The 25,648-nt window shown below is 54.0% G+C and overlaps 12 protein-coding genes across 12 annotated transcripts; 4 read left to right on the forward strand and 8 right to left on the reverse strand.

Moving 5' to 3' along the window:
* Window positions 1-2,410: 2,410 nt before the first annotated feature.
* J4E85_006467 (uncharacterized protein) lies at window positions 2,411-5,122 on the forward strand (the record flags this gene model as incomplete). The annotated part of the gene is made up of 3 exons (XM_051470704.1): window positions 2,411-2,422; window positions 2,481-3,699; window positions 3,747-5,122. The coding sequence occupies 3 exons, from the start codon at window positions 2,411-2,413 to the stop codon at window positions 5,120-5,122; spliced, it is 2,607 nt and encodes an 868-aa protein (XP_051324914.1).
* Window positions 5,123-5,441: 319 nt separating this feature from the next.
* On the reverse strand, window positions 5,442-6,218 carry J4E85_006468 (uncharacterized protein; the record flags this gene model as incomplete). Its single annotated transcript, XM_051470705.1, has 2 exons — window positions 5,442-6,073; window positions 6,182-6,218. 2 exons carry the CDS (start codon window positions 6,216-6,218, stop codon window positions 5,442-5,444), a joined length of 669 nt encoding a protein of 222 aa, XP_051324915.1.
* A 431-nt stretch (window positions 6,219-6,649) lies between these two features.
* J4E85_006469 (uncharacterized protein) lies at window positions 6,650-8,973 on the forward strand (the record flags this gene model as incomplete). The annotated part of the gene is made up of 2 exons (XM_051470706.1): window positions 6,650-6,882; window positions 6,930-8,973. The coding sequence occupies 2 exons, from the start codon at window positions 6,650-6,652 to the stop codon at window positions 8,971-8,973; spliced, it is 2,277 nt and encodes a 758-aa protein (XP_051324916.1).
* A 339-nt stretch (window positions 8,974-9,312) lies between these two features.
* J4E85_006470 (uncharacterized protein) lies at window positions 9,313-10,310 on the reverse strand (the record flags this gene model as incomplete). The annotated part of the gene is made up of 2 exons (XM_051470707.1): window positions 9,313-10,095; window positions 10,179-10,310. 2 exons carry the CDS (start codon window positions 10,308-10,310, stop codon window positions 9,313-9,315), a joined length of 915 nt encoding a protein of 304 aa, XP_051324917.1.
* Window positions 10,311-10,600: 290 nt separating this feature from the next.
* On the reverse strand, window positions 10,601-11,448 carry J4E85_006471 (uncharacterized protein; the record flags this gene model as incomplete). Its single annotated transcript, XM_051470708.1, has 2 exons — window positions 10,601-11,227; window positions 11,311-11,448. 2 exons carry the CDS (start codon window positions 11,446-11,448, stop codon window positions 10,601-10,603), a joined length of 765 nt encoding a protein of 254 aa, XP_051324918.1.
* A 373-nt stretch (window positions 11,449-11,821) lies between these two features.
* J4E85_006472 (uncharacterized protein) lies at window positions 11,822-15,892 on the reverse strand (the record flags this gene model as incomplete). The annotated part of the gene is made up of 1 exon (XM_051470709.1): window positions 11,822-15,892. The coding sequence occupies one exon, from the start codon at window positions 15,890-15,892 to the stop codon at window positions 11,822-11,824; it is 4,071 nt and encodes a 1,356-aa protein (XP_051324919.1).
* Window positions 15,893-17,425: 1,533 nt separating this feature from the next.
* Window positions 17,426-18,091, forward strand: J4E85_006473 (uncharacterized protein; the record flags this gene model as incomplete). The annotated part of the gene is made up of 1 exon (XM_051470710.1): window positions 17,426-18,091. The coding sequence occupies one exon, from the start codon at window positions 17,426-17,428 to the stop codon at window positions 18,089-18,091; it is 666 nt and encodes a 221-aa protein (XP_051324920.1).
* Window positions 18,092-18,506: 415 nt separating this feature from the next.
* On the reverse strand, window positions 18,507-19,953 carry J4E85_006474 (uncharacterized protein; the record flags this gene model as incomplete). The annotated part of the gene is made up of 3 exons (XM_051470711.1): window positions 18,507-19,359; window positions 19,411-19,509; window positions 19,580-19,953. The coding sequence occupies 3 exons, from the start codon at window positions 19,951-19,953 to the stop codon at window positions 18,507-18,509; spliced, it is 1,326 nt and encodes a 441-aa protein (XP_051324921.1).
* A 445-nt stretch (window positions 19,954-20,398) lies between these two features.
* On the reverse strand, window positions 20,399-21,028 carry J4E85_006475 (uncharacterized protein; the record flags this gene model as incomplete). Its single annotated transcript, XM_051470712.1, has 1 exon — window positions 20,399-21,028. One exon carries the CDS (start codon window positions 21,026-21,028, stop codon window positions 20,399-20,401), a length of 630 nt encoding a protein of 209 aa, XP_051324922.1.
* A 1,120-nt stretch (window positions 21,029-22,148) lies between these two features.
* J4E85_006476 (uncharacterized protein) lies at window positions 22,149-23,105 on the forward strand (the record flags this gene model as incomplete). Its single annotated transcript, XM_051470713.1, has 1 exon — window positions 22,149-23,105. One exon carries the CDS (start codon window positions 22,149-22,151, stop codon window positions 23,103-23,105), a length of 957 nt encoding a protein of 318 aa, XP_051324923.1.
* Window positions 23,106-23,229: 124 nt separating this feature from the next.
* J4E85_006477 (uncharacterized protein) lies at window positions 23,230-24,087 on the reverse strand (the record flags this gene model as incomplete). Its single annotated transcript, XM_051470714.1, has 2 exons — window positions 23,230-23,704; window positions 23,819-24,087. The coding sequence occupies 2 exons, from the start codon at window positions 24,085-24,087 to the stop codon at window positions 23,230-23,232; spliced, it is 744 nt and encodes a 247-aa protein (XP_051324924.1).
* A 568-nt stretch (window positions 24,088-24,655) lies between these two features.
* J4E85_006478 (uncharacterized protein) lies at window positions 24,656-25,292 on the reverse strand (the record flags this gene model as incomplete). Its single annotated transcript, XM_051470715.1, has 2 exons — window positions 24,656-24,965; window positions 25,036-25,292. The coding sequence occupies 2 exons, from the start codon at window positions 25,290-25,292 to the stop codon at window positions 24,656-24,658; spliced, it is 567 nt and encodes a 188-aa protein (XP_051324925.1).
* Window positions 25,293-25,648: the final 356 nt, after the last annotated feature.

The raw sequence follows: 25,648 nt of genomic DNA on the forward strand, positions 1-25,648 counted from the left end.
CATTTGTTCTCGTTTAGGAAGCATGCCCACGTCTAAGACCCTTGTCGGAAATGGTACTAGTCGCGTTGACAGATGAGAGCATCCAGGATGGCTAGCGTTACATGTATCTAACCAGGAAAGCATACGTTGCAATGACCTTGGATGGAGTGTCTCTCGAAACAAGACATAAGGAGCATGATGGTGCCACCTTGGGCTTTCTGTTCCATCTCATTAGTTTGGTATTCTTGTGTTCAAACGTACATCTAAGTTACCGAAGCTCAGGTGGAGGTAGAGCCACAGCCCCAAAGTCTCGCGGCGATTTGGATTACCTAGGTAGATTCCAATGCGCGGATAGCCTTGCGAATCGGTAGGAAGATCCATCCAGACCATGAGATTTCGCGGAATATTAATCTTGACTTCCTCCCACGTGAACATTGTTCCCCTCTCGAAGCTCAATTCCCACGTCTTTCGCTTTATCATTAGCAAAATAAAAGCACACAACGAGCATGCCTTAGCGCGAGATACAAGCTCCGCAATAGTGCAACGCCGCTCGTTCCAAGCAAACCCGTTCGAGGTGCCCGATAATGTTCGCCCAGCTGCATTAAACCTGAAGCCATCTAACTCATCCGTGCCCCTTAAACATCTTCCTGTGATAATTCTGCGCCATGGTATTGATTCGCAAACGTTGCATAGCGACATGTTCGGGTGTTTAGTGAGTGTAGTGTGCAGTGACTTCATCACAGTCCAGCTCACATGTTGTCGTCCCCGCAGCTGTGCCACAATGCTACATGTGCGCTAGCCTCATCTAGTACCCAACATTATCAAATGATCAGTAGTCGCATGCTGCCTTCTGTTGTCCGAAGGTCCCAGGGTTGTATACCGAATGTTGAAGTGGGTGGTACGAGAAGATGCTACTCTTGATCCATCTCGCAACGGCAGTGCCGAAGTGGACAGGGGGCTCGGTGGTTAATATCGCGTATCGCCTATCTATGGGTTCTGAAGAGATCAACGGCTGGTTCGGTCCTATTGAAGCAAACTCTGAAAGAACAAAGAAGGTTCATCATCGGCTCATGTGAGGACGACAGGCATGTGTGCATCTGATTCAGAGTAAGCACCATACTACCTCTTCATCGATGGGACGGCACTGCCGACAGCTCAATAACACGTGCGAACTAGACTATTCCAAGGTTGTTTGATTAGAAGACAACCTCTGCGATTGCATCATCCCTCTGGAAAGGCCGTGAATCGCAGCTTACCTAGCCCAAGCGCGTAAGAAGGATTGCGCACACCCCGCGGAAAAGACTGGTGTGAACGTGTGGCGGTGCAGCGAAAAACGCAGGGTCTGGAAGCTGCGCCACGTGTACCCGCATGTGTAAACAGGGGCAGCGAGCTGAAAAGACGAAAACTCAAATTCTGTCCAGTCGACATTGCGCGTCACCTGGTGTTGGTGGAGATCACAGGAGGGGCCAGGGGATTGGCTGTAGCCGCAGATGAGATCGCAGACGTGGTGAGACGGGATGTGGCTTCAATCTAGATCGTCGGTTCCCACAGGGGGTGTGGAGTTGTCAATCCTTCCCGCTGTGTGCGAGGAGCGGCTGCGCGTGTCAATCAATTGTGACTATCACTGCGGGATCAAGATGCGGTGGGGAGAATAGGCTTTCTGTGTCTGTGTCGTGTCTGTGTGTAGTGCAGGGTGATAGGATGCGCACAGAGTACGGTGAGATGGCATCGTCATAGTTTCGGCTGCTTAACCGCAACAACGCATAGTCGGTTCTGTGCCGTGTTTGTTCGTGTATTACTGTGTTGTCGGTCGCTTTCAACCAAGGCGGCGTCTAGTGACACCTGACAGGAGAAGGGGTAGCCTGGCAGCGGACAACGCTCGATTGACGTAATTGTCGTACCGCATCCAGGACGATCGCTAGCGAGGCTGGGAGCTTGGCAATGGTCTCTCAACTGGATTTGCGCCGCATGTCGCGAATCACAAGGTTGCTTTTCCGCCAGCTCGGTAATTTCCTTGGGCCCTTGTTGCGCATCCTTCACATGAAGACGCGTTTCGAGCCGGACATGGGTGGGTGAAAAGTCTCACCTCACTTCACGGCCACGCCGAGCTGCATCACCGCCACGCAGTGAAAAGCCTTCCGCAATTGAGGCTGGTGATGCAGGCCGCAGTGAAGTGTCAGGGTCCAGAAGCTGGATGCGCGCAGCTAAGCTGAAGGCGTTAGCGGGCTGGCTCGAGTCGCGCGATAGGACCGATTTGTGGAGTGTGCTTGGACCACGACGTCACACTAGAGGCTGTGGACTCCTTGTATAGCGCCCGCAGTCCTGTTTATTTGTATGCAGTCCTAGAGCCTCCTCATTTCCTAAGAAGCATCTTCCCTTCGCGACTCCTTCACTCCCACCCCACGGGCACGCGACTGCCTAGTTGCCCAGCATGTCGTCTACCGTGAGTCCTTCCGCTATCGCGACAGCACCAGCATGGACGTGCGCTAACCATAACAAAGGGTGGTGAAGTTGGCAAAGCCCAGCAAGAATCCTCCAACTCTCTTTCCAGTTTGGTCTCCACCCTGGTGCCGACTGCCATTCTTGCGCTCGCCTTCGTCGTCGCTTTCCTTATCGCGCGCAAATACTTCCGCCGAGTCTATGCGCCGAGAACCTATCTCAACCATCTGGGGCAGCAGCGACAGACGCCTGCACCGAGCGGAGGCTTCTTAGGATGGATAAAAGACTTCAAGAACCTCAAGGACGAGTACATTCTCGACCACCAGTCCATTGACGGCTACCTGTTCGTGCGCTTCTTCAAGGTCCTCATCGTCACCTGCTTCTTGGGATGTCTTGTCACATGGCCCGTTCTCTTCCCCGTCAATGCAACGGGAGGGGCAGGCCAGGAGCAGCTCGATCTTCTCTCCATGAGTAACGTCAACCCCGAAGGCAAGAATGTCAACCGCTACTATGCCCATGCCGGAATCTCCTTCATCTTCCTCAGCATGGTCATGTGCATCATTGCCCGCGAGTCCTTCTACGTCGTCAACCTCCGCCAAGCGTACCGTCGCTCGCCATGGGGAGCCAGTCGCCTGTCTTCGCGTACCATTCTGTTCACCAACGTCCCAACGACCATGTCGCAGTCTGCCCTTTTCGAGATGTTTCCCGGCGTCAAGCATGCCTGGGTCGCCTCAAACACGAAGGAGTTGGACGACTTGGTTGAGGACCGTGACAAGACTGCTATGAAGTTGGAGGATGGCGAGAACCAGCTCCTACGTGAAGCCAACATGAACCGCATCAAGGCAGAGAAGGGCAAGAAGCACTTCGTCGCGAGCGATGTATCTGACGGCACCAAGTGGATCGACCCCAAGAAGCGACCCACCCACAAGCTCAAGTTCCTGATCGGCAAAAAGGTTGACACTATCGAGTACGGACGATCGCACCTCGCTGAGCTCATGCCCAAGATCACCCAGGAGCAGGACAAACACTGGAACGGCCAGGGTGAATTGGTCGGAGCCGTCTTCCTTGAGTTCGACACCCAGAGGCATGCGCAAGATGCCTGGCAGATGATGCAAAGCAGCAAGACCAGGCCCGACAAGAAGCTCAAGGCACGCCAACTTGGTATCGTGCCTCAGGAGGTCGTTTGGGGCAATCTGAAGATCAAGCCCATGGAGCACCTTGCCCGCTGGGCAGTCGCTACCGCCTTCATCACTGTTATGATCATCTTCTTCGCAATTCCCGGTAAGACTCACGGTACACACTTTACAGATCTCAGCTAACGTACTCAGTTGCCTTTGTCGGTCTCATCTCCAACATCAACTACCTGGCTGATCGTTTCTCCTGGCTCGAGTGGATCCTCGACATCCCCCAGGTTATCCTGGGTGTTGTTACCGGTCTCCTGCCCGCTGTCATGCTTGCCGTGCTCATGGCCCTTGTGCCGATCGTCTGTCGCTTGATGGCCAAGTTGGCTGGATACGTTACATGGAGTCAGATTGAGCTCAAGACCCAGAACTGGTACTTCGCCTTCCAGGTCGTCCAGGTATTCCTTGTGGCAACCCTGTCCAGCGCCATCACATCCGCCATCAACCAGATCATCGACAACCCCGGCAGCGTGCTCACTCTGCTCTCTACAAGCCTGCCCAAAGCCTCCAATTTCTACATCAGCTACTTCATCCTGTTGGGTCTCTCATCGGCTGCCGGAACTCTGCTCAACATCGGAGGTTTCGTCGTGGTTGTGCTCCTGGGCCGCATTCTGCCTGGCAAGACACCTCGCAAGATCTTCGACAAGCTTACTAAGCTCTCGGCTCCATCGTGGGGATCTGAGTACCCCAAATGGGTCAACCTGGCTGTCATTGGTATCACCTACTCTGGCATTGCACCTCTTATCCTCGGTTTCGCCACGATTGGCTTTTCCCTCATCTACATTGCCTTTAGGTACAACTTCCTTTACGTGTATGAGACCAACCTGGACACCAAGGGCGAAGCCTACCAGAAGGCCCTCCGCCAGCTTATGACCGGTATCTACCTGTCTGAGATCTGCCTGATCGGTCTGTTCGCTATTGCCACGGCCAAAAACATCCAGGCCGTCGGTCCCTTGGCCATCATGTGCCTGCTCCTCTTCCTCACCCTCGTCTTCCAGTTCACTCTGAAATTCGCCCTGAAGCACGAGGAGGCTCGCCTGGCCTACACCGACCCATCACCTGCCCACGGCAGCGTCACCAACGGCCACCACGAGGACGGCATGCACACACAGAACGGCGAGAAGGTACACACCACCGATGCCACCCCCAGCTACGCACCCAAGGCCACTCGCATGCCCGGCTTCCTAGCCAAGATGTTCAACCCCGAGAAGAACTCGATCCACAACCTCTCCGCGTCCCTCGACCAGTTCTACCACCACCCGCAGGAGCCGCTGCCCATGGAGATCCAGAAGCGCGCCTTCTTCAACCCCTCCGTCACCAGCCCCACACCCGTGATCTGGATCGTCAAGGACGACATGGGCATCAGCACGCGCGAGATCAGAGACACGCAGAAGACCGTCCCCGGCCTCGTCATCACCGATGAGCAGGCTACCTTCAACGAGAAGGGCAAGGTGTACTGGAAGGGTGTTGAGGACGGTCACTCGCGCGAGGCACCCGTCTTTGACGAGCGTATTGTTTACTAGTGGATGGTCTTGTTTCATTTCAGCTAATGACGATGGAGTTCGATACCCAAAAAAGGGATGGAAACGTTTTTCCTTGGCTTGTTTTTGCGGATGAGGCAGAGCAGCGATGGCGAATGAGGCGTGCTTTTTCAATTCCATAAATGAGTACCCCTGCTACTTTAGCTATATAGTTCCTAGTAATGATCACTGAATTGCGTATTCAATCTGAAGATATACATGTCTGTGCGCTTTGTGTGATGATGCTGTTCAGTGGCTCTGCGTAATGGTGTGTATTGGGTATCATGCAACTATGCTCCTCACTCGATGGTGATGAAATTTTTCAAACCGCGCCTGCCCTCCTCTTCTCCAAAATCTGCAGCTTCAACCCTTCCGCCGCGACCTCGGTCTCCAGAACTCTTCCTACACCCTTCTTCCACGTCTCCTCGAGCGTCTTGAGCTCAGCACCCGCGCTGTCTTGCTGCGCCCTCCTCGCCATCTCCACCTCTTCTTGCTGCTTGCCCAGATCCACCAGCTCGGCCTCGACGCCCTTGAGTATATCCTCCAGCTGCGAGTTACCCACCAACCACGCGTTCTTCCCGAATTTCTCCAACAGCCCCAACTGCGTCAGCCTGCCCTGCACATACTCCGAGCTCGTGTACGCCTGCTTCAGCGCTTTATTCCACCGCTCCAGCAACTCCGGCCTCTCCTCGTCGCTCGTCGGGGTCGTGCTCTCGGGCGCATCGAGATCCTCATAGCGCTTCAAATCGACGCCCGACAGCTTCGACGTAGGGTGATCATCCAGCCGCGCATGCTCGCGCGTGATGAAGTCGGAAAAGGTGGGTGTGTATTTCGTGGCTGCAGGTATAAGCGCCGGATGCATGTCTGTTGTGTCTACGCCCGCGGCTCTGATATCGGCGTTGATGGCATGGCGAGCGGCGACCAGGCTCGCAGCTGAGAGCTCCGTATCGACGTCTACAAGTGGTTAGCGAGGCAATACGGGGGTTATCAGTCCAGATGTCGCGCGTGACTGGGCGCATCGGACATGGTTGCTGTGTTGGGGCAGGAGCAAATTGGACGTACAAGGGAGATGGTCGTAGGATTCCTGGATGAGGGGCATGGCGGGCAAGCGATGTGCAGCGGGCCGGATAAGGGCGAGGTAGATGATGGTGTATTGAATGCGCAGGTGAAGTGGAAGGGTGTCGCGAAACTAGACGTGCTAGAGAAGCAGGCCTGCACGGGTAGATTTAGGCACTGATCGCGTCCGGGCTCCCCGCCAACCAGACGGCGAGGAACCCCGCAACGTCATGCAATGCAGGTGCCAGGCGCGACTGTCAAGCCTCGCGCTGCTGTGTGGCCAGAGGCGATACTTTGTCTCCCCTGTCTATCTATCTTCCTTGCCAATCGACTGTACGCCCATGTGCAACCCTCTACACGTCTGGCACGCGTAGCTCCCGGTGCCAGCAGTAGCGTACAAGAACCTCGCCGCGCCCCGTCCAACGGCTTCCAGCTTCTTTCCGCACACTTCCGCCCAGACATTTCTTCGCGTCCATGGCGCGCTCACACATCGCAGTCGCACTGGGTGCGGCCCTTGTTGCTTCGTTGATCATCGCCCAGCTCGTCATCAACCTCGGATTCCCCGTCGTCGACTTCTGGCATGCGCGCCTCGATCAGACGTACACTGGAGCCCAGCAGGACGTCTTCAACAGCGAGAAGCAGGATGGAGGCCAGGCTGGCGACGCTTCCTCGTACCTTGTCGGGGTTGGCAAGGCGGATATCACTGGGTAGGTGGCGAGAATATCACTATGCGACTGTACTAACGTCGCCACAGTCCCGTCGTCGAGCTCAACATGATGGGCTACGCCAACTCGTCGCAAATCGGATCTGGACTCCGCCAACGCCTCTACTCCCGCGCCTTCATCGTCGGCAACCCGGACGAAGCCAGCGAACGCTTCGTGTACCTCGTTCTCGACACCCAGTCCGGAGACACTGCCATCCGAAATGGCATCTTGGAAGGGCTTCAGGCCATGGGCTCCGAATACGCTGTATACGGGAAGAACAATGTCGCCGTGACTGGTACGCACAGTCATGCCGGACCAGGAGCCTGGTTGAACTACCTCCTCCCGCAAATCACAAGTCAGGGCTTCGACAAGCAGAGCTATCGTGCGATCGTGGACGGAACACTATTGTCTATCAAGAGGGCGCATGAAGGCCTTACCCTGGGAACTGTCAGCGCTGGCAGTGCGAAGATCGCTGATGCGAACATCAACCGTAGTCTGTTCGCCTACCTCGCCAACCCCCAAGCAGAACGCGATCGCTATACAGACAATGTGGACAAGACCATGACACTTCTGAAGTTCACGAGAGCCAGTGATGGAAAGAGCATTGGAATTCTGAATTGGTTCCCTGTCCACGGCACCAGCATGCTTGGAAATCAGACGCTCATTGCTGGAGACAACAAGGGCGTGGCCGCATACTTGCTGGAGAAGGATATGGAGGCCAATGCGGCCGACTCAAATGCTGCTGAGGGCTTTGTGGCAGGCTTCTCACAAGCAAACGTCGGTGACACGACGCCCAACGTACTCGGCGCCTATTGCGAAGACGGTTCAGGCCAGCAGTGCCGACTCAACGACAGCACCTGCGGAGGAAAGAGCCAGGACTGCCACGGTCGTGGACCGTTCTTCGGTCTGGACGACGGAGGCCACAAGTCCTGCTACGAGATCGGTAGGCGTCAGGCCGAGGGTGCCAGGAGTATCTATGACTTCAATGCCTTCACCCCCATCTCTGGCAAAGTCCGCTCGTTCCACACCTATGTCGACTTTTCCAACTTTACTTTCACCCTTAGCAATGGATCCGTCGTCCACACATGTCCCGCAGCCATGGGTAACTCCTTCGCAGCCGGCACATCTGACGGCCCCGGCGCCTTTGACTTTGTCCAAAACGACCCCGGCGCGCCCTCGAATCCCTTCTGGAACCTCGTCGGCAGCGCCATCGCACCACCAAGCAAAGAGCAAAAGGAATGCCAGTACCCCAAGCCCGTCTTACTGAACGTCGGACAAGCCAACGTACCATACCCCTGGTCCCCAAACATCGTCGACATCCAAGTCCTGCGCGTCGGCCAACTCGTCATCATCGTCTCCCCCGGTGAAGCAACAACCATGTCCGGCCGCCGCTGGCGCGAAGCCGTCCACAACGCCATCGTATCCAGCAACATCGCCACCTCACCCATCGTCGTACTAGGCGGCCCAGCAAACAGCTACACGCACTACATCGCCACAGAAGAAGAATACAGCATCCAACGCTACGAAGGCGCTTCCACCCTCTACGGCCCCCACACCCTAAACGCCTATATCAACGCCACCCTAACACACCTCCCCTACCTATCCGAATCCTCCCTCCAACCCCCTCCGCCCGGCCCCTCGCCCCCAGACAACCGCGACAAATCCATCTCCCTCATCACCGGCGTCGTCTACGACGGTGCCGGCTTCGGCCGCTCCTTCGGCCAAGTCACAAAAGACGTCCTGCCTACCTACGCCCGCGGCGCCACCGTCTCCGCGACCTTCGTCGGCGCGAATCCGCGTAACAACCTCCGTCTTGAAGGCACGTTTGCGGCTATAGAGAAACAGAGCAGTAGTGATGGTGATGGTAGTGGGGTGTGGACGCAGGTTAAGAACGACGAGGATTGGGAGGTTGTGTATCAGTGGAAGAGGGTGAATGGGCTTACGGGGACGAGTGATGTTACTATTAGCTGGGATACGCCGGTTCTGGGGACGGAGAAGGGGAGGTACAGGATTAGGTATTATGGGGATGCGAAGAAAGTTGGGGGAGCGGTTGAGGAGTTTGAGGGGGTTAGTGGGGTTTTTGAGGTTCAGTGAGGGGGTTTGTGGTATGAATGTTATGTGATATATAGGGATGGGATGGGAGGTGTAGTTTATACCCGATTTTGGTCAGAGAATGAATGAATGTTATGTTGCTTCTCAACTTCGGAAGTGTAACATTGCATATGAGAGGAGAAGGACATGACGCGGCATACGACGTTGGGTCAGGTGTATCCTGATCACGAGAAGGCTACATTATCACTATTGCTCGGTTTCCCGCTTACGAGGGGTTTTGTTCACTCCTGTATGCGCTCTCGTAGTCCTTTTCCGAATTTTCGTGATGAGTGTTGCCGACAAGTACAGCCGCTTCCAATGTCATTCCCCACGCCCTCTGTGCTACTCTCCGTCCTCCAACTCCATATCATCATCTTCAAGCTTGACTCGCTGCCTATTCGGTAGACCACGACTTCCTGGCCAGCCTGTCATGCCAATCTCCATGTCATTGACTTGGTGTGAGCCACTGTGCGCTTCTTCACTCTTGTCCTGCTCCTTTCTGAGCGCTTTCTGCAGCTTGCTCACAAGTGCTCTGTTCTTGGCCCTCTCCACTGAAAGTTGTTTGTCCAGAGCTTCGGCGTCGACGTTGTTCTTCTTGAACGCGCGAGCATCTCTCTCGGCGTTCTCGCCCTTGCGGAGCGCATCCTTCAATTGCTTCTCCAGCTCCGATATCTCTGCTCTCAATGCTGTTATAGTACTCGCTCCCTTGGTGATGACAGTGGGCTCGGGTTCCTGATGAGGCGGCGAGTCCCGATTGTCCGGGTAGCTTGCTCGCTCGCCCGCTGTAAAGTCCACTATCTTCTTCTGAGCACTGGAGAGATCTTGACGGAGTCGAGAGTTTTGTATCTTAATGTCGCTTGTGGTTCTGGTCGAGAGTTTTTCCTGTCGCTTTCTCTGTGCGACAGCCTCATCGCGCTCTTTACAGGCTCGGAAGAATTTCTCTTCGAGGTCGAATATGCGATGGCTTTGCGCGCCATGAGGTCTCGTTGAGAGGCTGTCTGCGAGTTCTTTGCGGAGGCGGGCGTTTTGCTTCTTGAGATCGACCGACAGTTTCTTGGAAGCCTGTTCACTCTTTTGTTCCTTCCTTACTTTCTTCCTTTGTTTCTTCAACGAAGCCAGCATTTCCTGGAGTCGTTGCAATTAGTACATGCTGCATGACATTGTAGTGTGGTGGCTCGTGAGGTTACCTTGGAATGGGATGCACTTACCTTGTCAGTCGGCTCGAGTTTGGGAACAACGGCAGGTACGCTTTCTGCTGGCTCTTGCTTCATGGGCACCCATATACCGAGCTCGTCATCTTCTGACTTGATGCGCGTTCCGTACTGCTGATGCCGATCCATGGTGGCTAGGTCGCCGTTGCGGGTTGAGGTGATGTGGAGAAGTTCAGATTGTAGAAGCGGGGTGTTGTAAGGCTACCTAGGTAGCAAACGTGCACGTGGCGAAGTTCACGAACGGGGAATGAGCGAAGTGAAGGTGAGTGCGCCGCCGAGAAGGTACGATAACGATTAGACACATCGCAGGTGACTAGAAGAGTATAGCTCAATGCAAGGTCTAAGCTATAATAACTTCTGTATAAGGGCCGCGTATCTCTGTGCAGCTTTTCGCATATGTCTTGCGTTGCTCGCTATCATCAATCTTCCGTCAACGCTTCCTCCTTGATGAACACTTGTTCCACGACCTCTGCATCCTCGAGTATCTCTCCTTCCTCAAGCTCCTCTTCACTCTCCTCAGACGGATATTCCTCGAAACCATTAAAGCGGTATAACCGATCCGCAGCCTCGCGCAACCGCTCTTCAGCCTTCCTCCTTTTCCTTCCTTCCGCTTTCAGCTTCTTACCCTGATGCTCTAGGTTGAGCTTCAACTTTCTATTACGAGCCTGTTCAGCTGCAACGTTGTCCCATAGTTGCCTTATCACTTCCTTGTCTTCTTTGTCCGTCTTGTGCTCGATGCTGTTGTTGTACGCTTCAGCATTGCGCTTTGTGGTTTCGATCTCTTGCTGCATCTCCGCAAGTCTCTTCTCCAGTCCAAGCTTCTCCAATAGCAGATGTTTAATAGTGCCAGGTTTGCTTGGAGTGGTGATAGCCGCTTGGGTGAAGATGAGGTTTCTCTCAATGTCTTTCATTCGCTGCGCTGAGAACTCGTCGTGAGCCTGTCTGAGCTCCGTCTCGAGACGTTTGATGCGATTTTTATCCTTCGTTGTCTGTCTAACTCGATTGGCTTTCCTGTTGTTCTTTCGCTGGGTGGAGATCGTGTCGTCCTGATGATGTCCGATTAGTGCATGCTATCAGATAAAGCAGTGTAGTGATTCTAGGAGCTTGCTATGGAAGCAGGTGCACTTACGTGATCGATTGGCTCGACTTTAGGAACGACAGCGGGGAGGCGCTCCTCAGAACAGCGCTCTTGCTTCACTGGCACCCAAATTCCGAGCTCATCATGCTCTTCCTTGATTCGTACCCCGTGCTGCTGATGCGGATCCATAGTCGTAGAGGCGCCGTTGTGGCAGGGGATTGAGGTGGTGTGAAGGTTTCAAAATCGGAGGTGGGGTGCTGGTGAGGTGAGCGAGCGCGCACGTGGGAGAATCTTTTTGATGAGGAAGGAGCGAGGTGAAAGTGAGTGCGTTGCCGAGGAGGCGCAATGACGAGGACACATTGCAGGCAGGCGCCAGCGGAAGTGACGAAACCTCGAAGTCTGCGAATGTCCACGATTAAAAGAGCACATCACAATGCGGAGTTTAAGCCATGATAACTCAATGCTTTCGAGCGCGGTGTAGACCGGTTCCCCAACCCACGCCATTGCGCCAACCCAAAAAAGAAACTCGTGATATCATCCCGCTACCTTCCCATCATGACCACTAATCCACAGTCCCCCACTGCGGCGGCCCACCCTCAATCTGCCTAACCTCCTTCTGCCTCTTAACATTCCTCTCATAATGCTCCTCCTTCTCCTTCAACATCCGCCTCTCCACCCCAGCCCTATGCTCCAACTCCTGTTTCCGCTGCTCGATCATCTTGCTCTCAGCCGCCATAGCCTCTCTCAGTTTCCTCTCCTCTGTACTCGCCCGTGCAGCAGCGGCATCGCGCTCTTGCTCTTGTACCAAGTTATGCCAGGCTACTCGTTCCGAGCGCTTCATCCGCTCCGCCTCCCTTACGCGGTGGACTTCGAACTCGTGTTTCTGCTGCTCCAGGGCGGTGTAGTGTTGAGTTGCTTTGGTTTGTAGTTCTAGTTCGACGGTTTGGCTCTCGCGCTTTCTTCGTAGTATGTCTTTGTGGCTTGTTTCTTCGATCGTGCGAGTGTGCTCGAACTTCTCCTTCTCGTGGCGGATTGAGAGCTCGTGTTCCTTTTGCTTGTCTACGAGTTTGGCGATCGCGGGTGGGATGCCTGTTGCGCCGACGGGTTGGAGTGCCGACGAAGAATAGTAGACTGGGGAACAGGCTTTGTCGCGAAGGAGATCGAGTAGGGCCTTTTTGACGGGAGTGCGGGCGGGCGTAGCGATCAGCTCGACGTAAGAGTAGGGTGAGTAATGGAGGCCTGAGGCTGCGTCGCAGTAGATGTGTGCTTCATCGTTGAGGTCTTGCCAAATCTCTGTCTCTAGCAGAGCCTCTGTGATGGGAAGGGCGCTGTAGGCATTGTCGAGCGCGAGGATGACACATGACCTCTCGTTGCGAGCGCGGAATTTGGGGTTTACGCGTTTGGTCAAGAGAAGACGCAGTAGCTGGCGAAACTTCGAGCGATGCGCGGATGTGGAGACTCTTGCGTTCAGACATATCTCCCCAAGGACATTTCTACCGCCATGGAGACGAGATGGGTAGTTTGGATCGTGAGCATGCTCCAACAAGGCCTTCGTGACCTCGACGTTGAGCTCCCTGGCTGACTCATGTAATGCACCATCATTTGCTAGCGAGCATGGCGCTAGTATCTTCACTGTGGCTTCCCCAGACACACTGCTGCTAGCGTAGAAGAGTGCGGATTTGTTCCAGACATCCCGAAGATCCGCATCCGAACCCCGCACGACTAGTGCATTCACTATCTCATGACGCCCCTCACGAGCGGCGAGCATAAGTGCCGTAGTCTCCGAACCGTCAGAAAGTCGGTCAACGGATGCTCCAGCTTCCAAAAGGGCGGAGATTACGGCGTCCGAAATGCGCTTCTGTGGTTGAGCTAATGCCCAAAGCAGTGCGGGCACAGTTTCGGGTCCGCAGGACGAATGGAGAACCGTGGGGATGGTTATTTCCGGATTCAAGCCGCGCCTCAAGAGTAGCGTGATGAGCGCGCTATTGCGTGGGTACACAGTCATGGTGGTGATGAGTATCGGTGGCTTGTTATAGCCGACACCGAGCTGTTCAAGTATGCAACCGTGATCGAGGCATGACTGTATTGCGGCAACGACTACTTCGTCTTGGAGCTTGGAACTCAATAACGCTGGAACGACGACGTTGAACTTGGGGTAGTGACGCATGAGCTTCTCAAAGATGGTGTGACTGTGCTTTTGTGCTGCGAAGACGAAGCATGCCCCATCCGCCGTGTTGACATCCGCGTGATATTGAAGCAACAGATCAATCCAGGGCTCCGTATACTTACTATGCTCGTTGCTGAGGACGAGTCGCAGAGCTGCGTCGATGGCAGACTGTTCTACTCCACGGGCCAGTAGCTCTTGTGCCATTTCACCAATGCTCTCTTTCTTTCCTTCCAGCATCAACTTCTCGTCGGTGAACAATGTACGGAACGACCTCGTGACGTTAGATCGTGATGGTTGGTGACGTCCACTGAGTATTAATGCCATTAGCGAGCTGTTTCCTGAAGCTACCGCAACACTCAACGCTTCGCCATCGTTGTGACTCACAGATGCTCCTTGTCCTAACAGCAACCTGGTACTGGTTGTGTCATTTGTGGCAACGGCCTGTCGTGTCTCCGCGGCAAGGGCTTGGTCCAGAGCGTCTTGTGGTACTCCTAGCTTCAGTAAAGCATTGAGTATTGGTGCCTTTTTGTGGGGATCTTCAATCGCTGTCGTGTACTTGAACGCGGTGCTTAGCAGTCTAGGGCTGGCAGTGAGCAGCCGCTCGATGATATCAATGTTGTCGGGGCCGCCATTGATGGCAATCTGTAAGGTCTGACTGGCTGGCTCTTCTTCAATTCCATGGTTCAGAAGCAAGTCAATGATCTCGAGTGTTTTTGAGTGTCTGCCCGCTCGTGAATCAAATGCTAGAGGTAGGGCTGCCGACGTCGCTGAGGAGTTGGGTCTAGTGTTGCAGAGTAGACGCAGAAGAGAGATGTCGACTTGTGTCACTGCGAGCGACAAGGCTCTTTCGTCAACATTTGCACCTTTGCGAACGAGGTCTGTTATCAGGGCCCCATCCCGCCCAGCCGACGTGTCCGCAATTGCATTGACTAGAGCTTGATCAACACCAGGACCACTTGCACCGTGCTCTAGTAATAGCCGCGCAATTTCACGTCGCTCCGATACCGAGATCCCATCAGTACGGAAGATGAGCGGAAACACGTTCGCTAGGGTCTCTGGTGGGGGGCGAGCGTTGAGAATTGACTTGAGTGTTCGGATATCTCGATTGACCACTGCAAAATGAAGTGCGCCGTTGTCGCCTGAATCGACAGGCGCGCCAGCACCAAGAAGGAGATCGATCAACTGAGTGTCTTTCTCCTTTGTGGCTTGCGTGAGCAATCGACCAAGAGGCGGACCTGCTGCGCCTTTCTTTAGCAAGGCATCGACTACGCGAAGTCTATCAGGCTGTGGGGTGTTGGTCGGCAAAACAGCAAGCGCTGCTGTTGCATGCAGAGGGGCGATGGGGGTCTGGAGAATAGCATCCACCAAGCTCCAGTTTGAGTTTTCGACAGCCTCTCTCAGACACTCGGCATCGTCAGCGGTGGTTGGTACGCCATAGCTGACCATCATCTTCGCGCCAGCAGTGTCGTTGCTTCTTGCTAGACAAATGAGGAAGTCCGGTAGACCACGGCTATCTGGAGGTAGCCCGCAGCAGAACAAGAGCTGTAGGAACTGCAGCGTTGCCTGCCGCGTCGGTAGCCTCATGGTAGTGTCGAGCGCATGTTGCAGGTTCGGTTCGTTAAGACGAATCGGGCCAGCGACCAAAGCGATGGCCAGCTTGTAGGCCTGTCTTCCAATCGCCATGTTGAGAGCGCTTGCGGAGTCGAAATTCGGGTCAGCGCCGTATGCTATTAGCAGAGATATGACAGCATCCGAGCCTTGCTGGACCGCTGCAGGTAAGCAGGAATTGATGATTTGAGCACGCAGTGGCTTTGGTGCTCGCAGCAAAAGCTTGACGAAGTTCAGGTCATTCGATCGGACCGCATTTGCCAAAGCATTGGGGAAGTTGTTCAGGTCTGCTCCGTGACGCAGTAAGAGGCCTATACTTTCTTGATCGCCGGCAGCCAAAGCAGCTTTCAGTCCTTCGTCCAAGGTCTGTTGGTCCGCACCAGAGGCGGCGAGGATGTTGACACCATCGGCTTTCCTTAGGCTTGCAGCCTGCTGTAAGACCGTGCTACGGCGGCGCAATGCTGTATTGGCCTGATTACTCGATCTTCGCTTCTTGTCGATTGTCTCGATGATATTCACTTTCGCGCCCAGAGTGAGGAAGGCTTGGATTAGGCCGGGTCCAGTCGTGGGACTGCGGATGACAGCGGACAAGGCTTGGTCGAGCTCCTCCTGTGAGAATTGCGCCCCATCCTGTCCCTTGTCCTTCTCTTTCGAGCTTTTGAAGATGCTCTTCAACACATTCTTGCTTTCGGGATTTTTGGCCCTCCGTTCAAGCAGGATGTTTCGCGCTTGCGAGATGTCCTCGTCGCTGACCGAGATGGCCGGCTGTGTTGGGGCCGGGAGGACTGCTTGGCGCTGTTCGACGGGGATGACGCCGGCATTACGAATGAGGTCTTTGAGGCTCACTCTTCGTTCCATGGTGTATCGTGGGATGATTACTATCGCACACCCAGAGAACCGAGGCAGCGTATTTCTAAAGAGGTTCTACATGAGGGCGTTGCGTAGTGCACACACGTGTAGGCTGAGGCGGAGCTGCGGAAAGAGCAACGACGCTAGCTCGATCCGATTCGACGAACTCAGGGCCGACGATATGGCCGTCTCACTCGGATCATCACGACGCGAGTCTCCGAATCTCCAGCAGCGCCGGTGATCTTAGATACAGCACTGTCGCCAGAGCATTGCTCTCGGTCTTCTACATCGACCGTATCCAACACGGACGAACACGCTTCCTGCGTACTCGCGTTTTGCCACAAGTGCTGACCTCGGAAACCTAGGGCAAGCCACCGCACGGTCTCGAACCTGGAGGTGCAGGCTGGCCTTCTGCTGGCCTTGCACTAATGCGGACCGACTCCTCACTTCAACGCAGGTAAGGTTTCTGTTACGTTCGACGTCTGGGGAAACGGGTGATGACATCCTGCCTGCAGGCGACGAGCGGCCCACGTGAAGACCAACACGCGGCAAAAGTATCGCGAGACATCTCAACGACTGCGGCGTAGTTGGGTAGCGGTCGCGGTTGTTTCAGCGTGATAGCGGACGAACTGCACACGATATGTTTCCTGCCCCATTTCGGGCCGTCAGCTCATCCCCCACGTTTCAGGTTCTGTGGCAGGTTCTGCAGGTACCCAGGTACCAGTTTCAGCAACACTGTCTACTAGTCACATGGAACTTCTGTCCTTGATGAGATTTCCCTGTAGCTACGCCGCAGACAGGGTGAGATTGCGGCTCTTCTGAAGTGGCTTCCTTCCTAAGAAAGCTAGGGCTCCTGCCGCCTTAGGTTCGACGACGGCGCATCGTGGCGTACACGACGAATCTTACATCACGAACTTCGCAGGGCGCCATTGAACTTTGCAGGTTATATCGACGACCTGTTATGATCTTCAAAATCTCTTAGCAGCTTGGCCAACCTCGAAGGACCCACGGGTTGTTTGTCTGCGCAAACGTCGTCAACGCTCTTCTCCCGCAAGGCTGGGATGCCTCGTTTCAGAAGACCGTTGGCCACACTGACTCGCGACAGTTGTGCCTACGCGAAACCGCACTCTCGCCCGACACCACGGCACTTCAACCGTTAATCCATGCCCCAACGTATCTTGATCCTGTCGAAACACCAACATCGACCTAAGGATCATGTCAAACGTTTTGACATTTTATCACCCGCATTTGCAATCTAAATCCATGTAGAAGCTACCTGAGAAGGTCCGACGAAGGAATGACAGAACTTTATATAAGTCGTCTGACGTCTTCATCCAGGTAGGACCAGAGGAAGCGCAATTATCCAGCTTTCAGCCTTTCAGCCTCCTTATTCCATTCTTCATTCGTTTCTTCGGGCTCTGGTAGCTCTACATTCGTTCGCATACTCGTTAATTCCAACAACACCTTCTTTCTTATCCACAACTTCAGGATACACAAAAGTCTCTCGATTTTCAAAAGCCCTCTTTACCGGAAACCGTCAACATGCACGCCTCACTCTTTCTCACGGCCTTTGCGCTCATCCCAATGGCCATGACCGCGCCTTCGCGCCTCCCGCAAATCTATCCTCGTCAGGATTGCGACGACACCGCCAACACTACCGCGCCCGCAGAGCCAGCGCAACCTGGAGCACCATCTTGCGACCTCAGCGGCATCCAGCAGCCCGCCTCTGCGCTCCCACCACCAACGGCCGACATGTCCCTCGTTCTTGTCGCGCTCGGCATGGGCACACAAAACTACACATGCAGCAACGCGACAGCCACACCAGCCGCAATCGGCGCTCTAGCCCAACTCTTCAACGCCTCATGCGAAATCTCATCCAACCCTACCGCTGGCACTGCATCTCTAGGCCGCGTTCAAGAATCCGCGTCTATCGGCACACACTTCTTCCTCGACACTACTACTCCCGACTTCGACATCCTTGGTCTTGGCAACACGGTGGCTAAGAAAGTCGACGATACGCCTGCGCCCGATGCGACTAAGGATGTAAAGTGGCTCAGGCTTGAAGCGCAAACAGCCTCAACCAGTGGTGTCAAGATGGTGTACCGTCTCAACACTGTGGGTGGAATGGCACCGGCAACTTGCGATGGTATGACACCTGGTCAGGTGGTTACTGTGGATTATGAAGCGCAGTACTGGGTCTATGCTTAGAGACGGCCGTCTCTGTTATGGTGTAATCTCAGAGCTGGCCTCATCTGATCTTTTATGAGTGGTCGACTACGACTGCAAGACGTTATGTTTCTTTTCTTGGCAATCCAGTGGGAGGATGGGATGATGATTTCTTTTCAGCTACGGTTTCTTTCTTGTTATTTCCTTTGATACACACTATTTTGGGGAGGCGGATTTGCTTTATCGATATGTAGGATACGTGAACAGCTCAATGTAACAACATGGACATCGCGAGTGCAGTTCACATGTGCTTGCAGTCAGCATCTACCCGCTTACTAAAGCAAACTACCTATGCTCACTCAGGCATTTAACTTTTCAGTCATTGTTGATCGAAATTAATTGTATGGGCATGAGACATTCTATTGATCCAACTAAGGGCCACGTACATCGAACATTCTTAAGCGCTCGAGTAGATGAATCCCAACTGGTCAACCTCGTCGCCCGAACGACCAAGGAAGCCAACAATACCACGACCAGTCCCCGCAGTCCTCGTAACACAATCATCCGTCTTAACACCAGTAGAAACCGTCTTCCCAGCACTAGTCGTAAATAGCGCATAGAAGATCCTCGTCTTACCGTTCTTCTGACCCTGACACAGCTGCGCAGAAGTCAGCGTCTCATCCGCAGCCAAAGTGAGCATAGTCGCCTCGCCACCAGTCCCACCATGCGAAAGCGTCTGGCCAGAAGTCAAGCTAACGGAAACAGCATCAACGCGCTCCTTGCCACGGAGCGTGATGGAAGACACCTTCGGGCTGGCGAGACTGGAGATGGCGCTCAGATCATTGTACCACGTACCTTCTTCACCGCCAAACACATCAGACACGCTTCGGCGGGCATTCAGGCTCCAGGAAAAGTCAACGAGCACACCGTTGTGGTCGCTCAACAAGTCACCGTTCTCCTGGAGGAACATGTGGCCTGCGTAGTCGAACTTCGTGGCCTTGAGCGTTACAGCGTCAGAGCCGCGGTACCAGGTCTTGTCGACGATCTCGCACTCGTTAGTCGTGGAGGGGTTCGAGCAGAGAAGTGCGTCGGCGCCCTTGGCAGGTGGGACCCCGTTCTTGACAAGCTCGAGCCACACATCTGTCATGCCGTTTTCGGTCTTGAAAACGTCGGGGATGTCGTCGGTGCGTGTGTAACGCGAGTTTGAGTCGCCGAAGACGACGACGGCGTTGCCGACGGAGTTGGCCTTGATGTAGTCGGAGACTTGGCGCAGGTTGGCTGCGCGGGCCTTGTTGTCGGCGGCTGTGGTGCTATGGAGGGTTAGTGGGTTGTTACAGGGTTGAAGGAAGTAGGTGACTTACCCAGCGTCGGCGTGTAGGTTGTACATGTCGACTACTGCGCCTTCGGCAATCTTGACACGCATGAAAGTGAAGCCCTTGGGTGTGAGGCAGTCCGCACTACTGTTGACAGAGTGTTATGTCAGTGTCGTACTATGCAATGTGTTTGTGCCATCGTTTGAGCTTGACTTACTCGAAAGTACTGCACGTGTTCCACTTGACTCGCTGAAATCCAGTGTAAGGATAGTTGCTCAAAGTGTTCAAGCCGCTGCCAAATGGCACTCCTCCGCTGGTAGGCGTCCTATATGGGTGATCGTCGTTGGCATATAGTGTGGCATGGTAGTTGAAGTCCTCTTGAACGTTGATGACATCGATATCGTATTGAGAGAACAACTTTCCAATACGGGCAGTGTTTGTTGTCTTATCACCGGGAACATCGTTACCGTTCAGAGCAGCAGGAAGACCAGCGACATTGAAAGTGAGGGTGTTGAACGTGCCGGAGGTTTGGGCAATGGCGAGGGGAAGCAGGGAAGAGAGAGCGTAGACGGAAGCCAGAATGGAATGCATCTTGAACTGTGTTGAGGACTTGACAACTTGATCGTACAGTCTGATCAAATTTCTACCAATGTAGGCTTGCTCTTAAGTATACAACGACCTTGATGTTGACTCGCAGGTGTGGTGCGGGATAGGTTAGGCTACCTTAGACGTCATAACGAATGGTAGGCCAAAGGGATGGCATGTGTGTTTACATGCTGCGCAGTGCACATATTGTTGCAGGCATTGATTTCGGAGGTTTACCGTTGCAGGAAGGACCAATAGCTCACAGGGCTCGGGTGGGTTAGCGTGCCCGAGATCAATGCGAGATCATCCGGGATCCCTGCGCACGTGCGATGGAGATAGACGTTGGGTGGCAGGTTACTCGAGCCTGCGATAGGAAATATAGAGTGAGACGGAGAACTGAGAAGCGTGTGCAATTGTCGTGGTTTGCTTCGCACACTGGCGGTGGTTGTGGTTATAGTTTTGCAGCACCGCGAATCTTGATCCACAGCCCCTCGACTGTAAGTAGCGGCTTGCCCTGTCGATCCCTCATCGTGGCTTTCATCCGCATTTTGTTCCCTGTGTCCCCAAGTACAATCGTTTCAATGCCGACAACACCAGGGCATAACACCGGCGCCAGAAGCTTCACGTCCATGGTGGCTGTGGCTAATCGGCCCTTAAGCACCTCTTGTGCCGACTTTCCATCGTGAAGCTGGAGTCTCCAATAGTCTTCTCCTACTTTCATAAAGCCAAGGCCATGTTCAAGCACAGTATTGGCAACCAGGATATGCAGCATTGCTTCGTCCATGAGCGTCAATAATGCGCCACCGTGGCAGATGCCGGGAAAGCCGTTCAAGCCGGTTCCATACTTGATCAGAGATATCGATTTTGTGACTTTGGCGCCTGGCGCCGGCTTCTCGTACAGCTCGAGCCAGTTTCTCACGCCGTTGTTCGCGCGCATTGTGTCGCGACAAAATCGGTCCGTATCTTCACCCGGTTCGGTGCCTCGCTGGCGGTCACATGCAATCCAGCTGGGAGATGTCAGGTACGGTGTAGCCCATGTCAAAGGTGCAAAAGCTTCGAGATGTTCGGATGTTGCCGTCATGGTAGAAAGCGGAGAAGTGGTGTACTGTGTCCAAATCGCAACCAGTGCATCAGAGTCTTCTTCTTTATCCTCATTTTCACACTATTCTCCTCAAAGTATGTGGTTAGTAATGAATTAAGCGCTGATGGGCGTCTTCTCTGAAAGGTAGGTTGCTGATGGTGTCTTTCCTATAACAGTTGCTCGTAAGACTGTGGCGTAAGGCTTTGGTGTGCTGCGCAAAAAACAGCCGGATCAGAAGCAGGCGGCAGCAGCCGAGGTAGAAATATCAGTCATGCGGCTGATTTTGCCTCCTGCGCGACGTCGTGAAGCCAACATGCTATGGATGGAAAATGGCAGCATCGGCAGTACTGTACTGGATGATGCAGGTGGTCGAGTGTGCAGCACGCAGGAGCAAGCTGCCAGGTGGAGGCGCGCAATCTTAGCGCGTGTCACGAAGAGCGCTGGCTGCAGCTAGCACTTGGCCTCTTCACCGTCCCACAACCGCCATCGCGTGTTCGCCTCAGATGTCGGTCTTCCTGTAGTCGGCGACTACGCTTAACAATACTCGATTGGCACGCATGCGCAGTTTCCGACATTCTGAAGGCCTACAGATGGCGATTGCGCCACAACAATGCGACATCCTACCCATGCTGGACTGGGCTATCTCGTTTCGGTAGCGGCACATACCACATTGCCTCAACCGGCATCAGGCTGAGTAACTTAACAGATTGCTGCAGCGAAGACTCAGTTGCTTATCCATTCTCACGATTACTATACATTGGCAAATGCACTCGCCGAACTGCGAATCTCATGATGCCGCAGATGCCTCTCACAGTCACGTGCTGCTTACTAACTTCATGTAATCGCTCTACAGAACCTATCACCGCGCAGAGAGCGTGCCGAAACATGCCGGTAACTCATTGAACATCATTTCTATGCCGCAGCCGATGTATCAGATGCCTTTGCGGCACTCAAAGTGTCGCCAGTTGCGCAGGTCGATTATAGAGCATGGCACCATGGGCACCGATGCGGTGGATGGACGGTTTAGTATAAGAGAAGGCGCTCGTTGATGATCAACGCATCATCAACCAAACTCCATCTCATCCAGCACGAGAAACAAGTCGCGACAGAAGGTGTCGTCATGTCCAGCCCCATCAAGAACGTCATCATCCTAGGAGCATCCGGTTCTGTTGGTGCACCCATACTTGACGCGCTCCTCGCGGAACCCTCCTTCAACGTAACCATTGTCAGCCGCGCATCCTCATCAGCCTCGTTCCCATCTCACATCCCCATCATCAAAATTTCGGACGCCTTCACTACAGAAGAGCTCACAGAAGCCTTCAAGGGTCAAGATGCAGTCGTAGTCGCATTGTCCACCAGCCCAGTCACCGCGGGCGGAAAAGATGGTCTAGCATTCCGCCTCATTGACGCTGCACTGGCAGCAGGCGTAAAACGCTTCATCCCCAGCGAATTCGGCGCCAACAATCTCGATCCCAGGGCTCGCGCCCTCGTACCGACATACGATCTCAAGGGAGAAATGCTGGAGTATCTCATCAAGACATGCGACGAAAGCCATGGCAAGATGACGTGGAGCAGCATTTGTTGCGGTAGTTGGCTGGACTGGGCACTCGATCCATCAAAGTCTGGTAACTTCCTCGGCATCGATGTGAAGGGGAGGCAGGCGACTGTGTACGATTCTGGGAATGGGCGCTTTGCCGTTACGAGTAGCAAGAACACCGGCCTTGCAGTTGCGCGTGTCTTGGTCTATCCCGGGTTGACCGCAAACAAGCAGATCTTCTTATGTGACTTCTCGGTCAGCACCAGGCAGATTGTAGAAGCACTGGAAGTAGAGACTAAGGCCAAGTTCCATGTTGAGGAGAAGGAGAGCGGCCCGGAGATCAAGCAGTTTCGAGAGAATTTCGAAGCAGGGGATTTGAACGCGACATTTCGGTTGTTGGCAATTAGTTTCGGGGCTGATGTAGATGTTGGGTACGATTTCGAGGCTGAACAAGAGATCTGGAATGGTAAGCTAGGGCTTCCCAAGGTGACACTCGAAGAAGTAGTTCGTGAGGCTGTAGATCTAGCGGCCCGCTCTTAGAAGCAGCAGAGGTGGAGCTGAATTTGGAATGCGACATGAAAGTTACTGTTCTCTAATATATACCTCCTCTCCTCGCAGCCATGGCACACCACACAGTTCTATCCTCGCACCCTCTATTCCCCCCCTAAATCATCTTCACCGGCCCACCCGGCGGCGTATACCCCCTCTGCCCCGCCTGCACCTGCCAAAGCTGCACAAGCACCCCCTCCTTATCATCCGGATCATACGCCCCGGGCAGTCCCACACCGCCCGGCAACCCCTTCTCCCCATTCCCACCCACCCTAATCTGCACACACGCCGGATAAAACTGCGCCCCCATCCTCGTCCCCGCAACATGCAGCCCCAGTATCTCGTGCCTGAGCAGATACTCACCGGGCTTCAGGCCAGCGGGTATGGTGACGGTCCAGCTGGCGCCTTGCTTGGCGAGGTAGTCGGAGCCCCAGGGAGGGGATTTCGTGGTGTCGTAGCCCATTTGATCGAATTTGACCCAGGGGGTTCCGGTGTCGCCTTTGAAGGTGCTGCAGTTTGTGCCGCAGGAGGCGAGGTAGTTCATTACGGGGCCGGAGTGCGAGGAGCCCCATTGATCCCATTGGAGTTTGCTGGGTTGGTGTTAGTGTCGGTGTTGGGTTTGAGAGTCTTTGACTGATGCTTTGCATACCTAGTTGCATAGCTAGTAATGGGATTGGAGAGTAGAAAAGATGGAAAGAACATACACCTTATCCCCCGGCACAACCGGTATAACGCCTTTCGCCGGCAGGTTACCTCCCACATTGCACGTAATGTCTTTGGACGTAAAGTCAGGAACCGGTCCGTTATCTTTGATGCGACGGGCGTAGCGGACGGGTTCGGGAGTCAGGTAGTCGTCTTGGCCGACTTGCCAGGCTAGGTAGTTGGCTCCGCCATTGACTGAGATGGACTTCAGGTAGCCGTGAGCGGAGGCGGAGGTGATGAAACCGAGGAGAGAAATGGCAGAGATGAACATCATGAAGATATAGAGCGAGCTGCAGCGGATAGCAGCTGGGTGGGTTTGATCTTGTTGACCTTGATCCCGTCGCTGAATGTTGTGGTTTATATACTGGAATGGTCAAGTCCTTTCTCAGTACCATATGCATACAGTCCTGCAGTGTAACCATGTTCGACCCGGTATCCGTAGATTACTAGAATGCTTGTTTAGCGATCGCCTGCCGCTTTTTGGTGGATTATTCCATGTTAATTCTAGAAGGCGTGGACGTGACTCAATTTAGATTGGGCGCATATTGCTACATGGCGGAGTGGATCCTCCGTGTCCAAATTGGGCGGCGAGGCGGAACGTCGGACGTCGTTTCAGTCTTCGTAGCACGTCAGAACACGGTGTGGCACAATGATATGCCAAAGATTGGAGCTATCGAAAGAGATTCGATGGACTCTTTCTATGTTACCCATGAGCTTGTCGAGATAGCAACGCGAAGATCACGTGCAGAGAAAGTACTTGTCTGCAGATAGATCTATACATCGCCCCGAACGCCACGCATACCAACCATCAGTACCTCTCGTATCTTCCCCGACGATGCCTAGCACTCGAAGTAGCAGGTCGACAACCTGTCCCAGTAGTCCCGGTCCTGGTTGACCCACTCAGTGCGGTTGCACGAAGCATCCTTCCAGCCCTTGAAGCTATCGTCGAATTCGATAGTACCGACCATACCGCCAGTATACTGGAACTTGAACCACTCCCAGTGTGCGCCAGGAGTCATGTTGATCCACCTGAGGCTGAAGGTGTCGGTGGGCTTGAAGAGACCGTGGATCTTGAGTGCTTGGCCGGGTGGCTTGCCGTCGATCGACTTTCCGTTGAGCATACCCTTGAGAGGCTCACCGTCGTCCCAACTGCGTGATGTTAGTGTGTGTACTTCTGTCATGACTGGCAAGTCGGTCATGGTGAGAGCGGTTTACGTACGTCATGCCTTCGATGGTCTTGTTCTGGCCGTCTGAAAGGGCGACCCAGACGGTGGTGTCGATGTCTTGCGGGTTCTGGGGCTTTTTCTCGACGATGTTGAGGTATAGGTAGCACATGCCGTGAGCAGGTGGATCTTGTCTCGCGGCGGCGTCGGAGATCGACCTGGCGACATCGGGAGATGCAATGGGCACCGCAGCAGTGTTGGCGACGTTGCAGATGCTCAGAGCAAGTAGCAGAGCGGCGTTGAGGAACTTCATCGTGAAGGGGGTGATGTGCTTTCGGTAATGGTGTAGGTTCTGTAGGATGAAGTGGGCGGATTGGTTGTGGTTGCGTCAAGGCAGGGAAATTTGCAGAGGTGCAGAGGCTTTTGAACGGCAAGAGATTGCAATAGCAGCAAGCGGTGAAAACGCGGATTCGATGTGAAGCCGGCTAGAATATTGAGAGCCGACTGCGGAAGGCACGACTAGCGGTGACGTCGCGTAAACACAAACAATCAGCGCACCAAAATGCACCAGACGCGCTGCCCATACTTTTCGTAAAAGATACACAAACAAGCCGAAATAGAAAGCTGATTCGCTGTCATCAAGAACCCACTTCCATATCATACAATCTT

This window comes from Alternaria conjuncta, assembly GCF_024043145.1.
Source record: "Alternaria conjuncta strain BMP 0040 chromosome Unknown scaffold_9, whole genome shotgun sequence".
Taxonomy (NCBI): Eukaryota; Fungi; Ascomycota; class Dothideomycetes; order Pleosporales; family Pleosporaceae; genus Alternaria; species Alternaria conjuncta.